This window comes from Nelumbo lutea, chromosome 8 (assembly GCF_056320005.1).
Source record: "Nelumbo lutea isolate HS-2025 chromosome 8, American lotus-T2T, whole genome shotgun sequence".
NCBI classification, from domain to species: domain Eukaryota; kingdom Viridiplantae; phylum Streptophyta; class Magnoliopsida; order Proteales; family Nelumbonaceae; genus Nelumbo; species Nelumbo lutea.
This window is the reverse complement of record NC_142691.1, coordinates 15,983,004-15,999,874: the sequence shown is the minus strand read 5'-3', so window position 1 is coordinate 15,999,874 and position 16,871 is coordinate 15,983,004. Positions and strand designations below refer to the sequence as shown.

The window sequence follows — 16,871 nt, the reverse complement described above, 5'->3', positions numbered from 1 at the left end:
TTGGAGACAATGGGTACATTGTAATCTGAGTTTTATCAGTACAAACAAATTGCCCACTGGCAGATGCATCTGCTCATCTGTTTAGAGACAATGGGTAAGTTGGAGGATTCTTACAGAAGCTCCTCTGCACCATAGCATATTACTACACAGAAGTTCCTCTGTAACATAAGGCTGTACAGATTCTTACAGAGAAAATCCAAGTAAACGTATTTACAGAAATCACGTACAAGTTATAACACCAGTCAGTAAATAAGCATATATACAACCATTTCTTACTTCGGTTCTGCTTTCAATCATATTCAGCATATAATAGAAAACTTGCTCAGTGAATCAGTTCTCCTCCATGTGTTTCAGCAAACAGTGCCAACCATGACCAAAGGAAACTTTGAACAACTACCTAGAGTAGCAACCCCTTCCCTGAAAAGTACATTTGCTACTGGTGAAGGAAGCCACCCAGGTTTCACACCAATCTGGCCATCCGTCTGGTGATCATCCCCTTGGATCAAAATGTTTTGGCCCTTCTTCCTCGCCCTCCCCAAAGTCTTCCCAACAAAGAAACCAAGTTTCATTGCTGTAAATAGACCCAATGCAATTACAAGCGGCCGAACAGCCCAGTGAAAATCCTCAAGGTGTTGGTACTTCTTTACTACCCCAGGACATGTTCTGAAAGATACCACTTCCACTTCTGCTGGGTCTGCCAAGAAACTATTGCATGAACCTCTGAAAACTAGCCTCCCCGGAAACTTGACTACAAGACATCCATTAGGTAGAACCTGTGAAATCCTCCCCGTGGCCCATTCTCCTCCCTCTTTATGATGCCAGTCAAATCAAGGGCTGAAGACGTTTGCCTTCAGCCTCACAAATTGACCCACACAGTATAGTTCTGACATTTGGAGCTCCGAAGAACATCCCTTCCAGAGAGTCTCTACTCCTATAAAGCCAACGGCTACACTGCCACCTCGCTGGATGGAGTGCAGAATGCCCACAGGTGAGTGTTTTTTGTCTTCCTCCTTCACTCGAACACAGTCCCCTGCTGCCAAGCCAGATGTGACCCGCTCTAATGTCCATGTGTGGACTCTTAAAGGGTCATGTATTCCATGGACCCTCACCAAGACGAACCCATCACTATCCATACCAACAACAGTTCCCTCTGGAATGTGCATGCTTTCTGGTTTGCATGAATTTGGGGATTTTCTGGACCGCACTGTATCACCTACTTGAAGATGATCTTTTGAAAGGAACCACTCAGTGCAACCACTGATAATTGATTTATCTGTCAGTGTCATGTTTCCCAGACGCCTCCACCTTCCACCACTGTGAACTGCATTCTGAGAGCTGCAAAATTGTTTTTCAAGTTATGAAGACTAATACAAAAAGGATGGAAAAACACTACTTTCTGATATTGTTTGAGTGTGAAGAATAAGCACTAACAGAAGCAGTCCAAATGATTTAAGAACTGTATTCTACAATTTTTAAATTTTGGTTACTTTCCTTCCCTGTTTTTTTCCTCAAAGGTAAAAGTAAGTGTATTATATTAAAAAGGTAATTTCCATTATTTTTTCTTTGTTGTACTCCTTTCTCCTGTTAAGGCTTTATTTTTCACAGATATGCATTTTATATAATTGACATTATAACTTTGAAATATTATTGCATGCAGATCTCCTCAACCATCCATATTTGTGTCTCACACCCACAACCCCCTCCCCAATCATAGGCAGCCCAATAGCCCACCACCTACATTATTTCACAACTTTGAGATTGGAGATTTCTTGGATAGAATAGAACCATATCAAGATTTACTAAATTAAAACTTAGAAAATATTGTGCTCATAGTAGAAAGGTAAGAAATAACTATCTGGCATCACTATCACCCTCAAGGTTGAAAAAAATTAACCAAGCAACTGACTAACTTGAAACTTTTGATAAGAAATTAAGAACATGACAACAACCCAAAAGGCAGAAAACTAGTTTTCATAATTCGATAACCCTTTGTAATCTCCAACTGAGGATGGGGTTGATCCCATTATTCCTACCCTAAGAAGCCAACTCCCTGAAATAATAACTCAATATCAAAGTTGGAAAATTTCCTAAATGTTCAACTCCTGCCAATTTATTTTTCTGATTTTAGAAATGCACCTAGTAGTGGGTGTTTAACATAACTAATACCTCTAATGTAGCAAGTGTTTAACTTGTAACCAAAAATAAACAATTTCATGCAATTTGGGTTTGATGTTAATATCAATTTATTGTGTTAGCTAAAAGAATGTACATTGATTAGCAATCGAAATTTGAAAATCGTTCATAAGGTCAGAGGTAACAGAATATCATGCATGGCAATATCATCTAAGTTGGCAAGATGTTACAAAGGACCTTAATTTCCATCAAGTTCATCATAGTTGGTTCATATTACAGAATGAAATCTTCAAAATTTACCTTTTGAATGCATGTAAGATGTCTGATATCAGAGGCCGATTTCGGAAGTCATACTCAAAGCAACCACTGACAACATGCTCAAGTGCAGGGGGCAAACCATTTGGAATATGTGGTTTTTCCTGTTTTGTTACCACTGAGCAATAGATCTCCTCTATTGATTTCCCACACCAGGGTTGAACCCCACTTAACATCTCCACAATGCTGCATGCAAACCCCCAAGAATCAGTCTCAAAGGATATTGGGCCTCTTATTTCTGGTTCCCATTGCTCTGGAGCCATGTAGTTTGGAGTTCCAAGTCTAAGAGCTATATCTGAACTGGATAACGGAATCCCAAGAAGTAGAAAAGGAATACCAAAATCTCCAAGGACTGCTTGGTCATGTTCATTTAGAAGGAAGTTGAAAGGTTTGAAGTTTAGAACCAGGATCCCTTTTGAGTGCAGTTCTAAAATTCCCTGAGCCAATTCAATTCCATACCTGTGGACATTAGCAGAACTTGAGAAGTATATTATATATTCCCATTCATAGGAAGAAATGAAAAAAAAATGCCACATATGAATAAAATACCATAATACCATCCCAGAGTCCCATCCCAACATCACCTCAAGATATCGGGCAAGGAAAGCTTATTTCCTTTGAGACGAGCCATTTTGTCTCCCAATGAACCCTCATAGAACTTCATAACAATGCAGATCTGTCAAGGCAACAGCAACAAAAAAACAATCTAATTATATGCAAAGCAATAAGTAAAGAATAGCCGTGGAAACCATCCATTTTAAATGGAAGACTTAACTTACTCTTCCACTTTTGATAGTGATACCATTAAGCAGGCAAACATCTTTTAATGTTTGGCACCTAGAAAACAAATTTTCGAACTTATCCAGAAAGGCGAGCATCTGATCCTCTTTGATTGGACGCAACATCTTGACAGCCACTTCTTGACACTCATCATATTCTGTGGATTGATGATGAGTCGCTAACCAAACATCACCAAAGGGTCCCCTCCCAATCCTATGTTTCAGTTCTAAAGCAGCAGGATCAATCCATGGGCTAATCTGATTTGGTGTAGCAACAACAGTTCTAACATGTTCAGCATCTCCCTCAAGAAGCTCGTATTCAAAAGAACCTGCCGTTTTGGTAATACCAACTTGTCCAGCCATTTCTTTCGGTACCAGAGAGCCAGAAAATCAATTACGGGGTTGAACCTGATATTGTTGACAATGAATTAGAATAGAAAGTCAACAACCAAAAACCAGGAGATTAAAAAAAAAAAATTGAATGTGAAACCTTTTCAACATTTATTTGGCAGAAGATCTTAAATTTTTGCAACAATTTTTGAAACAATAATCGTGTGGCATTTCTTAGCTGAAGAGTTGATCAATAAAAGCAATTGTTCAGTTCTTTTTTTTTTTTTTTACATTATTGATCAATTTGATGGCGCAGGTACACCTGACACTCATCTTGATATACTAGAATTATCTCCACTAATGCGATCATAAACATCACTAGTTTACATCAATAAACACAAATAGCTATAACCGTAATCCTTAAAAAATTAGTCAGGATGATTGGACGAGCATTTTAAGGAAGGAATAAACACGTTAAGATTAAGTCCCTCGCCACACCGCATCCTCAATTGTTCCTCTGTCGGTCTCGCCGGGTGTCTAACTCTAAGGGTTAGTCATCATAATCCCCAAAACCAATTTACTCAGGCAAAACCCATCATAAGCTGAAGAAAAAAAATACCCAAAGTGGAATTAAGACAAAAAAAAAAGGCCGTAAGTAGCCGCACTCACCGAATCAAAGACGGATACAAGAAAATATTTTGCTTCCAATAACACTCTCAGAGAAGTCGACGAATTGAAATTGAATCCAGAAATCACTCTTGTATGGGTTCGTAGCAGAGAAAACTGCAAGGCTGCAACAACAAACAACTCAAGAGAATAAAGATAAAGAACGAAGTTTAGATCCACTGTTTGGAATCCGAGGGAGAGAAGAAAGATTCCAGGACAGGAAACTGTTTCATATAGAGCAGAAATAAATAAGGAAAAGTTACTAAATTAAGAATAAAAAATAGGATAAATTACAAAAACCTTTCTGACATTCATAAAAACCTCGCCTATAGTTTTACTTTAACAAAAATCTCTCCTAAACTTTTTAAGAATTCGACAAAAACCTTTCTTAACGTTAAATTGATGCATAAATCTTTTTCAAATATCTATTATATCATTTTGTAAAATAACTCTTGTTCAAGGTGTTTAGATGCAAAATTTTGCCACATCAATCACCATGAGCCGCACGTGAATTTCAGAAGAAGCTTTCTTCTCCTCTTATATTTTTTCTTTTTCATTGTTTTTTATTTTTAATTATTTTGATAAAAATAGTAAAACAAAAGATAATCTCCATCGTTTAACGGAACAAAAACATTTGGATAAAAAACATATTAACTGGGATATGTGTCACTCATTGTACTTACTACTATATCCGGACCCTCAATTAACAACCAGATTTGAATACAAATTTGTATCAATAACCATTTCTGCTTATTTGTGATTCAAATCTTCACAATAGTGTTGCTATTTCGAGCTTTCTTGACCATGCCATTCTGGTACCTTGGGAACTTGGTGAATTACAAATGTTGCATGCGGATTGAGATTCGGGCTTTCCTTCCTATCAGATTCAATTAATACGGAATTATTTATCTTAATTCTTTGATTATTTCATGGTACCTTCTCTGTCACTGCATTGACCTTCATGCTAAACAGAGTACATACATAAATGACAAATTCTTATCGTTTATTCATTCTCTATACCCCTTCTTTTTCCTCATGCAGATTTATCTCTCAAATAACTTTTGCTCTCACTCGCTGATTTCACTGTTAGATCTCTATTCTATTTTTATTTTCACTCATTTTAATACTTTTGTAATAAAATAAAGATTTCCTTGATTGTATTTCTTTATATAAATTAGCATTTTTTAGTAAAATAAAGAATTTTTCCTGATTCTCTTCCATTATCTTTGTCTTACATCAATCCAAATTCGCTCTCACAATCCATCTTTTTTCCCTTAATTGTCATCCCAAGAAAAAGTGCAAAAAGAAAACTCCAATTGGCTGTTTGATACGAGTGGCCAGATGTCCTGGATTGGAATAACCTTGGTGTAAGGATAAATCCTACCGGCGATGGCATAGCGTACACCAATGGGTAAAAGTGTCTTTATGCTTAATGCTGTTTTTTCTTATTTATGAATTGCCTACAAACTATGCCATGTCAGCATAGTTTGCTTGACAATGTCAATAGATTGGTTAGATAGTTGAAAATTTTCTGGCACGCAAGTAATTGATCCAACAAGCAGAATAGGTCCATGTGATGCTAAAAACAAGCCGACTTCCTTACTGTTGGTGTGTTTTGCCTTTTTTGCATTTCTGGTTTATCTTTGTTTGACAGGGGCTATCATTCGCCTTCAACAATCATTTATTTCATTCAATTATCAAGATATCGTTCTTCATGTTTTTCTTCATTTAATTTTGCTTGATTTAAAATCATTGGGAAGATGACACCAGAAACAGGAAAAAGAAAGAAAGGAGAAAAAAAAAAAAGAGAGACTTGTATAATGAAATGACAGAAATATTGCAGGGCAAATGTAGTTAAAACTTACTTTTATTGAGTAAAGGCACCCCGTCAGCGCAAATGTCTTATATTAATTGTATTTGTATGTATGGATGTTTGTAAAAGAAAACTTTGGTTTCAATGCATGATCTCTCCCGTTTCAAGAAATTTCATTTTGTTCATGTGGTGGTACCCTCAAAATTACTGTTCAATGCATCATGCCGTACTACTGTCGAATGATATTACATCATTCACGTTACATAATCGTCAATCATGACCGTCCAATTAGCACAAAACATTGAAGAAGACATTTCTCTATCGAAAACCGTCCAGCACAACATTGAAGAACAGTAATTTTGGGATAGTGTCATGGTCTGAATTTTTAAGTACGACATTTTATCATCTTGAAATTTCAGAAATGTACATTTAGCCACTGTTTTCAAAATCAGACCAGACCGGACCATATGATCGGACCAGAAAAACTAGGAACCGGTCATTTGATGGATTCCGTTTTCCTCCAAAACAACTTTTTCCCCAAAACCGTTGATTTTGGTCAGCAAACCGCTGAACCGGTCGGTTAACCATTTGAACGGTTTTGACCATTTTCTAATTTATTTATTTATTTTTTATTTTTTTAATTTTTTGTTAGAACGGGCCAGCCGTTTGAACTAGTAATCAGACCCTTGGCCAGTTCGGTCACTGATTCGTTTTTAAAAACCATACATTTAGCTTTAACTCTGTTAAACCGACGTTATTTTGAAGGTATTTATACTAAAATTCCCTATTCAATTTATACTATTATTTTGAAGGTATTTATACCTTTTTTTGGATTAATTACCATATATGCCTCGTATATTTGAGAACTTATATATATATATGTATATATTGAACTTTTAAAGCCAATTTAAACATACCTTATTGATGGATGGCCTCACATAACACATGAATCGGGATTTATTCCTCACATAACACACCTCACAGCCCTATCCCATCATGCATTGGAAACATCTTCCTTCGAATAACAGCACAAAATATGGGAGTTGTTTCTAATGTGCTAATGGAGGTGTTGCGAGGTGGGTTTGAACAAGGCTTTATGAGGAGTAGGTCCAGACTCATAACACTTAGGGGGACATTCTTTTTTTTTTTTTTTGGATTTTAAGAGGGGGGAAAGTTGGTCAATAGGATTTTAGTTCCCATTAAACAAGAAACCATGTTGTGTTCCTTTTTCAGATTAATGTGGGGACTTGGGAAAGTTTATTTTCCTAGGTATCTCCTAGGTGGGTAAATAACTTTCCCACTTGGGAGGAAAGTTTCCAACACTTGAATGGGACAAAAATGCCCCTTTTAATAATGAATTTTTATGATTAAAATGGTCATTTCCTTTTTTTACTTGGAAAATAAAAGAACATGGGTAAATGTTTCTTAGGCCCTGTTCATTTTTCGGTAAGTTACTTCTTCGGGTAAATGCAATTACTTGGATAAATTTTCTTGGGAAACACTTACCCAGGTAAGTGCATTTACCCATGTTCTTTTATTTCCCAGGTAAATAAGGTAATGACCATTTTAGTCATAAAAATCTATTATTAAAAGGGGCATTTTTGTCCCATTCAAGTGTTAGCAACTTTCCTCCTAGGTGGGAAAGTTATTTACCCACCTAGGAGATGAGTATCACTCCCAAGAAAATAAACTTTACTTGATCCCCACATTAATAAAAAAAATGAACATGGTATTCTTGGTCAATGGGATGGAAACCAAAATCCCATTGACCAACTTTCCCCCCTCTCAAAATCTAAAAAAAGAATGCCCCCTTAGGGTAAATACAGTTACCTTGGTAAATGTTTCTTAAGAAAAACTTACCCAGATAATTGCATTTACCCGAATAACTTACTGAAAAGCGAACAGGGCCTTACTGCATTGTTAATAGCCGTTAACATCTTACTCTAAATGTTTTTATAATAACAATATTGCCCCACTAGTTCTATAACTAAAAGCCAAAACCCAAAAAAATTATATATTAAAGAGATGGATGGTTGAAAAAATGAGGACCGAGAACCCAGGTTTTAACATATCAAAATCGTATTATTATCGTTATGGATGGATTCAACTTTGTAAGGTTTTCATTGTCACTAGGGTTAGGAGCCGTTAAGGGGAAAGGACAAGGTAACATATAAGAAAGTGTAGAGGAAATACGCATGGGCATGAATTAGGTAGAGAGGTGGAGACCGAATTCTGGGCAAAGAGCAGAGTTTGGTCATGTCCTCTACAAATCAAACAATTTCAATGGATGATTGAGAAGACGTATTTTCTTATTGATGGAGCGCAATTTGGCCGGTCTTAGCTATCAACGAACTCGCCTCTGGGTTAGAGCGTCAGGGAGTCTGAAACGGGAAAGATGGGAGAACTCCAGGGGAAACCGGTGGGATAGCTCCGAAGCTCAAGTCAGTAATCTCTCAAAGGCGAAGTGTAGACCAGATAGCGCAAAGTTCACATACCTTGTTTGTTGGGGGCAGGGGGCTTTTATAATCACTTCGCGCACTTGCTCCGAGGCCCTTGTCTGGTCGAGTATGATTACCCTTGCATCTGTCAATTCGGTCGTCGTCCTTTTTGTTGGGACGGAACCGTCACTGCCTAACCGTCTCTCTAACTGGAGATGGCGATGTCAGGAGGCGATGGCAGGTGGCCGTTTAGAGTGCGGCCGTCAAGCGTCAGATCCCAAGTCAGTTAGGTGCGACGCCCTTGGGTAAAGACTTCCTCAGTGTCAGGCATAGTACGGTTTGTTTGGTTTTGGTGCTCTGAAGGTGATGTGGTGGAGTGGTGAGCGAGGTGAAGTCTTGAGTTCGGCGAGGTGCATCCCGAACTGTTACAAGGCAGGCCAGTTCGGCGAGGGGTATCCCGAGCTATTACAAGGCAGGCCAGTTCGGCGAGGGGTATCCCGAGCTGTTACAAGGCAAGCCAGTTAGGATTACTTTCTGGTTTGGGGCAAAGGTGAGTTCGGGCCCCTAATAGGGAGTTCGGACTGCTGGTTTCTCCCCTTGGTGCTTGCGCCTTAGGCTTGCTTTTGTGCCGAGCTGTTGCTTTTGCCACGTGTCGCATAACTGTGAGGTCGGGCCAAATCTTCCTTCATCACTTATGATAGCATTTAGGGGTTGAAAATAAAATAAATACCGTCTCTAATTGAAAAGATGGATTTTCTACAAACCAAAAAATTGGGCATTACAAACAAATTAACGTAAAAGAAAGAACACTTTGTTAAAATTGGACTTGTGATGGAGTGGAAAAAGGTGGAGAGGAAAACGTGGGGGCATAAAGCGGACCCAGAAGTGTGGACCTCCGGCTTAGAGATGAAGATTGAAAGCCCCACCGCTCCAATTTCTTCGAAGAAGCTGCACCCGTCTTTCAAAGTTAAAAGAAGAGAAAGAAAAAAAGAAAATGATATATTTTGAAAATTTAATGAATGGTTAAAGATATTTTTGTTTTCTATATTTTATCTATTAAACTTACCATAAGTAGGTTTTAAAAGTTTAATGTATATTTAATTAGTTTCCTAAATATACAGAGTATTTATAAATAATTAACCCCTTTTCTTTACCATCCCTTTTTACCTCCTTGGACACAATTCAGTGGTGGCACAAAAGAAACGTTGATTCATAGAATAATAAAAGCAACTAAAATTTGTACCTAGGCTCCGTTTGGATAGAGTATAAATACAACTATATAGAGTGCAAAACCTTGTATTGTTTTGCATGTATTTGCACTGTACATAGTTGTATTTGTACTCCTTATAAACTGAGCCTAAAAGCATCCAAAAACAAATAAAAACATTTGAATTTGGTTTCTGCACCCATATAAATGTACCACCCCACCAAAATTTTTTGCTGCCACTTTTTACGTCCCAAAGTAGAAGATGAAAAAGAGAATATGAACACAGGCATTTTTATAATTTTCTATTTTTTCTTAACGTCAATTTTGATGGAATCGGATTCAAGTATATATTTCTAAAACTTTATGTACTACACTATTGCAGTAGAAACTTTAGGCCTTCAATTGCTACTATCCCAAACTCTCAAAGTACATGGTACCTATTTATAATTTACGGGAGAGGATATGCCCAGACTAAAACAATGACATATAAAGGGTGAAACTTGGATGGGTCCAACCTGAGCCTGGCCCAACCCAACTTGAGTTTTTTGCACGGCTTGGGTTGGTCTTGGGTAACCAAAGCCCAGCCCAACCCAATTCCAACTATATATATATATATATAAAGAATGGACATATACATTTGTAAATGAAATTTATACATGTTTTCAATTAATTCTGCTTTTAAATTGGGTCATAAAGTCCAACAAAAGATGAATACATAAAAATATATACATAAATTATTTCAAACCTATCCAAGCTTAACTAACCCAAACAGCCTAGCCCGAGCTTGAACCTAACCCGAATTGTGTTGGGGTTAAGCTTGGGTTGAGCCTGTGTTAATAAACTTGGGCTTAACCTCGGATTGGACCAGGCTTGAGCTCGAGGTTTAAGCCTTTAAGGTTGGGGCTCGGTTGACCTTCAACCCAACCCAACCCAACCCACCCCTAATTGTCTGTGTGTGTGTGTGTAATTGCGTTATTTTGGACCAGATATTGGTTCAATCCAACTCAATCCAATATAAATACATTACAGATGGACCAGGTCCAATCCATCCAATAAATACTTTGGACCATTAAGTCTGCATTGGTCCAATTGAATGTCTTATTGGTCCATCCAATCCATCCAAATTGATTTTTATTTTAGAATCAGAATTGGGAGCTTCTGCACTTTGTTGAGCACTTCATTCCACCCTAAATAAGTTGACACTTGGGATTTAGACTTGTTCATGAGTCGGGCTAAGTTTGATCTATTGCCAAAATTTGAATGGGCCTGACCCGAAACCTGAGCCTAAAGCAATATAAAATGTTCATGAGCGCAAAAAGCAGTGTAAAAATAGTGGATCCCCATCCTCTATTTTTCTAAACTGAAAACTAATGTTCAAAAAGTGGTGCAGGCATGACCTTTGGATTTGGAAAATGAGTAGACCTTCAAAAAATTCAAAATTCATGAAACCAGTTTGCAAATTGCAAGTAATGGAATATATAAGAAAATTGGTTTTTTTTTTTGGTAGTATATAAGAAAAATGGTTGGATTAATGCAAATTCTTTCCATGACTTAAACCGATTCAAACCCCCGATTGTCAGGTCTAATTGGATTCAATATGCTGGCCCAGAAGGTCCAGAACAATCTCTGCGCACCACTTAGGCTGCCTTGAGAGCATTTTCAGTTCTTTCCCTTTCTCACTTAGAAAATCAGTAGCTTTGATGCTTCATTACTTGAAATTGATTACCATCTAACTGTTTTGAGTCATTTAGATGTAGGAGAACTACCGATAGTGTGCAATCTCCTTGGATTGCAGTAAAAATTTAGGTTCAATCAAGAAAGTAAGCCATCCATGACAAATGGACAGAGCAAAGCTAACTAACAATGAACTAATCCTCATGTGCTAACAGAAAATTCTGCATCAAGAATGCACTTCTGAGAGCCCTTGCAGAGAACATCTTTTTGATTTTGAAGCTTAGACATGTCCAGAATCAGTTCAACAACATTTGAATTGTTGTGCCTGTTTATGGATCAGTAGCATGATCTTTTTGGAACCAACTTCTTTTCACTTGTCTCCTTGAAGTGGATTTTTACCTTTAGGGCCATGTTGCCTTTGCCCCAAAATTTAAGAACTGTATTACAAACCGTCTAGGGTGAGTTTTCCCTTGTGTCCTTTTTCTCCCAGAATACCTCAATCTTGAATATGAGAGCCATCCCCTCAAAAAGTGAGCTAACTTCAATTCTGAATGTCCGATGAGATATTGCCCCTCGTCATCTTCATATTGATTATTTTTGTCATTCTCCTCGTTGTCATTGCAACCTTTATCATCATGGTCATCATCATCCACATGTTGTTCTTTATCCTCGGGGGCATTTAACCCTGGTGACGACCTATACAAATTCATTTTTTAGTTATAAGGTTTTGGCATTCACAGGATCTAATGAGTTTCGGTAAAAATAAGCAGAGAATATGTGCCAGAAGCATCGAACATATAAAGAACCCAAACAGGTGATGCAACCAGCTACATATTATCATGTGATTTTAGCTTTACAAATTGGTAATAAAGGGGGACTTGTTAATGGGGCTGGATTGGTAATAAAGGCCTTTTGGTATCAGTTTACTCTGAAACCAGTAGCCTGACTGCAGATGGCCAGACTTGACATTAATTTTCAGAGCAGCTGAATGAACAGGACAGGTCCTTACCTGGTGGTGTGCCCTTCACAAGCAGAAATGTGATGTTTAGATCGTCTCTTCATTGGGCGATAATTAATTGACAAATGCCGGATAAAATGAAGCTGCAAGTACCAAAACAAGAAAGATCAGCCAAGTTCAAGATACAGGAAACGTGACAATTATAGGAAACATGTTTTAGTCATCTCATGCATCCCCAAAACCAAACAAGAGATAAGGCATCAAGAAGAGTTAAAGCATAGAAAGCAAGAGAACAAGGAACATTCCCAAGCATAAGAAACCCAAAAAGGGAATCGACTCAAAAGACTTGCCAATTCATCAAGACAACAGAAAGAGAGTTGGTTTTCCATGGAACAGAAATGGAGCCTTAACAATATAAGCTATCTAAAACATTTAAAGAAGAGAAAACTCTCTTGGAGGGTTGCATTGCCCAAACGCATAATATTTATATGCAAGACAACACATAATGTTTTTATATTTTTTTATGTAATTAATAGTAGTACAATAGATATTATTAGACTAAATTATTCATATTGTAGGCTTATAGTACTAGTATTATTTTTTGTTTTATTATTTTCTTGTTTGGGTTCAGTCGACACACAAGTTAGTGACATAGGGGCTATTTGATAATGACTGAAGTTGCTGAACTGAAAGACTTACTGCTTTGTCTTTTAGCTGATAAAATAAATAAATAATAAAACTCTCAAGGGTACGGTGATCAATCCAATTTCAGTTTCAGCCATTAAGGAACCTACAACCTCCTTAAAAACTTATTCACTAAAAGACAAAGTAATAAGCTTTTCTGTCCATTTGTTATCAAATGGCGCATTTGCCCTATGGTCTTCAACCCTTTAAAACTTTAAAACCTGAAGTAACTTGATCATCATCATCATCTTCTTCATCATCATCCAATTCACACACAAGAACAAGAACAATCAATAGGACTTCTTCATCATCATCACCATCTTCTTCCTAGGACCCAAAACAAGGGCTCAGCGCCTATGTTTTGTATGTTTTCTTTCCTTTCTTATTTTTCTTCTCACATGTTGGTTTCCCATCTTTTGAGGATTATGGTAATTATTAGTTAAAGAATACTGCTTATTACCCTAGGATTTATATTTTTTTATTTTAAAAAACTCATTGCCTAGATGATGCCTAGATGCCCACCTAAGCAACTAGGCAACAAGGCACTCCCCTATCACCTAGCTTTGTCTTGGCACCTTGAAAACTATGCTTTAAACCACCAAACAAAATTAGAGAATCCACTTCGTCCTAAAGGGGACATATGGGATGCCAATAGAAACTCTCGACATGACAAAAAATCAAAGAGGAAACTTCATCCTCAACCACTAGGACTCCTCGCTACATGAATGGATACCACATTTAGGAACAGTTATTCCTCTACAGATGAAAAGCATAACCTGTGTCAGGCATGCCTTTTCCATTGAAATTTAACTTGGAAAACTTGTAGATCCAGCTACTACAAGGGGGAGAGATGGTATAACCAGAATAACCAGAAATAAGGGCAACAGAAAAAAAAAGTTACAGAGCAAAACCAACACAATGTTCAAAAAATACATGTCTACCACCTTTCACATGACCATTCTTGAAAAATCGCATCCAACCAATAGAACAGCAGTTGGGCATCTGTATTTGCCCCCACATATGAGATCAAGATACCATCAGACCAGTACTAAGTCAATAACTCCAAGTTTCCCATGGAAAACTATTCCACTCAAAGATCATCCTGACACCCCACTGTTATAATAACAGGCATATTTAGTAAATTAAAAAGCAGGGATAGAGACGGAGATGGCTTTATGTGCACCAACTTTTGGTTAGGATTGAGCTCATGATGGGTAAACCTAAGCTGCTGGGTTCAGGTTATGCAATGCCATGCGTCCTAGTTCAGTATTTTTTAAGACTTAATTATATTAAAAAGTGAGAAGTACTTGGACACCATTTGATCAATGAAAACACACAATACTAAGTAATGGCAACTTGTTATGACTAGTGGATTAGTTTGAGTCAACATCATTTGAAGGCAAGTTGTAATAGTTGAGTGTTCTATCCATGTTTTCGGAATAAAATTGACACTCTGATAAATCAAGAAACTTCTTTTGTAAATTGTACTGCTGTAATATTGTTTTTGCTTGACAACACATCTTCTGCGACCATGGTTGCAATAGTTATTCTAAATCCCTAATAAAAGGTGGCATGCCAGCAAATGTTTTAAATTTAAAATACCTAATGATCTGCCAGCAGTTAAACAAAAAAAAAAAAACAGATTATTTGTTATTTTGTATTTAAAATAATTGCTGGCATGTCCATGTTTTATAGGTGGATTGCAAGGAAGTGCTGCAACCAAGGTCACAGCAGCAGACGTGAACTCTTTTACTTGTGCATGCCTTTCGGTGTACATACATATTTTAACCATTAATGTTTGGCAAAGAAGGGTGAGAGTGTGACAACAGAACCTGGTAGCACAAATATATACACCGCATGCCTGTCATATATAAATCTCTATGGATGTTTACTTGTAAGATCATGAACAAGTTCTTTTAGCTATTTCTGTTGAAAAAGGATGGAAATGCTACATCACTAGTGAGAATCATGAATCTTCCTGCAAACAGAATGAAAAGTTCACACTAGTGCACTGCAGATCCATAAAAGGAATAAATCAGAACAATGCACACCTGGTAGCACAAAGGAAAGAAGGTCATCATTCACCAAGAGTGTGACAACAGAATCTGGTAGCACAAATATATGCACCTAGGATGCATGCCTGCCAATATTTAAATTTCTATGGATGTTTACATGTAAGATCGTTAATAAGTTTTTTGCTATTTCTGTTGAAAAAGAGTGGGTATGCTACATTCACTAGTACGAATCATTAATCATCCAGAAAACAGAATGAAAAGTTCACACTAATGCACAGCAGATCCATAAAAGGAATAAATAAGACCTATGCACACCTGGTCACCATCCTTTATGCCAAAATTCCGGAGATATGCTTTGTCATTGATTAACTTCTGACCTTCAAAGCGTAGGCAGAAATGGCCCCAGACATGAGACCTGCATCGACAAGTTTAAAAGGAAATAATTCCTACAACTGGGCCATTTAACTATCAAATCAATATATGGTTCAGCTTTCCTTTTCTGCTTCAGGTAATAAGAAAAATCAGGGAACTAACCCAATGCTAAATCAATTTCCCTTTTCATCCCTCGTTATTTTCCATCCAAGGATTATATTAAGATCATAACTTTACAATGTGATTGAAATGGCAATGAGCTTACCAAGATATCCTGCTATGTTCTTCCTTTGGAGACACACTGAAAACATCCTCTATCGCCTGTTTAAGTTCCGCTACAGAAGCCATTCTCGCAACTTCAACATCTGCAGCATTGCAGTCAAAACCCAAACAGTGTCCACACTGAATATCCAAACCAAATGCGAATGCACGATCCCATCCATTCAAAAAGGAAAAAAAAAAAAAGCAGAGACAAAGTTATACAGGTAATTGCAATTACCAAAGCATGAACCATCCAGTTTGAGAATAGTGAGCTTAAAGAGCTGCTGAGGGAGCTTTTGGTACGTAAAGCTCCGGCGGGGTAGTCCATCGTGGAGCAGAGGCGAGAACGGCTGCCTACCACCTAGAGGCCTCTCATCCGAAAGCCTAGGTTTACCATCGCATTCAATGGTTAACATCGCATCAAATCAACAGAACCCAACCAACCACTCTCTCCTCTATCAAACCCAACAACACAAACCTCTCAAAATTCTCTTCTATTCTCTGGTTTCATGAAAGGTGACTATGCAGCATTCACAGGCTTTGATGGAGATTCCTGAGGGAGAACAACACGCATCGCTTTTGGCGGGGTTTTGGCTTGGGTTAGGGTTTGCTTTTTCTTTTTGGGTTCCGGATTCTGTTTTGCTTTTTCGTGTTTCTGAGGTTCTGTGTCGACGAAGCAGAGATGGGTAGAAGAAGAAAGAATTGTTCTTCCAGAGAAGCAAACGAAATGACAGATAGGAGATGTTTGTTCTGGGCCTTCTGGGACTGAGAGAGAGAATCCGAATCCAACTCCAACATTCCCTATTTCTCTTTAACTGTTGTTTTTTATAACGGCTGAACTGGCTGAACTGAATTACTTATTCCAGATGTTCTGGGCCTTCTGGGCAATTTAATTTCAGACTTTATTCACTAAAAGACAAAATTGTAAGTCCATTCAATTCAGCCATTTCAGCTGTTCTCTTTTTCCGTTAAATTGGATTGGCTTAGAAAACGGCGACGGTTAGTGATAGGTTTCGGCTGTACGCCTGGATTCTCTCCGGTTTTTGTTTTTTGTCTTCTCATGCTTTTTGATTTGCCAGGGGACCAACGGCTATATCTCGTACATGGGCTAGTCTGGGCTTTTAACGGAACGAGCCATCAGGCCCAGCCTAGCATATGGGTTTTCAGTTCACCTTTTCTTCTCCAAATAAAAGAGGGCACTACCTGATACCTCATCTATTTTGTCA

At 37.7% G+C, this 16,871-nt stretch overlaps 2 protein-coding genes across 3 annotated transcripts; both read right to left on the bottom strand.

Moving 5' to 3' along the window:
* Nucleotides 1-4,646, bottom strand: LOC148842989 (protein KINASE OF THE OUTER CHLOROPLAST MEMBRANE 1-like). Its single transcript, XM_088958089.1, is given in 6 exon segments — nt 1-1,335; nt 2,434-2,907; nt 3,033-3,124; nt 3,228-3,635; nt 4,227-4,348; nt 4,524-4,646. Coding segments are annotated over 4 exon segments (1,914 nt in total). The 5' UTR covers nt 3,591-3,635; nt 4,227-4,348; nt 4,524-4,646; the 3' UTR covers nt 1-350.
* Nucleotides 4,647-11,361: 6,715 nt separating this feature from the next.
* Nucleotides 11,362-16,432, bottom strand: LOC148842988 (Ubiquitin-like superfamily protein). 2 transcript variants are annotated; one of them, XM_088958904.1, is made up of 6 exons: nt 16,124-16,359; nt 15,884-16,029; nt 15,650-15,749; nt 15,328-15,427; nt 12,365-12,456; nt 11,362-12,051 (listed from the first exon to the last, which is right to left on the bottom strand). In XM_088958904.1, the coding sequence occupies exons 3-6, from the start codon at nt 15,730-15,732 to the stop codon at nt 11,757-11,759; spliced, it is 570 nt and encodes a 189-aa protein (XP_088815030.1). In that variant the 5' UTR covers nt 15,733-15,749; nt 15,884-16,029; nt 16,124-16,359; the 3' UTR covers nt 11,362-11,756. The 2 variants fall into 2 exon arrangements, with proteins under 2 accessions (XP_088815030.1, XP_088815028.1); XM_088958902.1 differs by having other exon boundaries at nt 15,884-16,432.
* Nucleotides 16,433-16,871: the final 439 nt, after the last annotated feature.

What these genes read in the sequence shown, in the direction of transcription:
- LOC148842988 (XM_088958902.1), bottom strand. Translation starts at nt 16,061, where the DNA reads ATGTTAACCATTGAATGCGATGGTAAACCTAGGCTTTCGGATGAGAGG. An exon ending in ACTGGATGGTTCATGCTTTG is followed by an intron (nt 15,750 to 15,883) that starts GTAATTGCAATT and finishes GCAATGCTGCAG; the next exon opens with ATGTTGAAGTTGCGAGAATG. An exon ending in GAACATAGCAGGATATCTTG is followed by an intron (nt 15,428 to 15,649) that starts GTAAGCTCATTG and finishes TTGTCGATGCAG; the next exon opens with GTCTCATGTCTGGGGCCATT.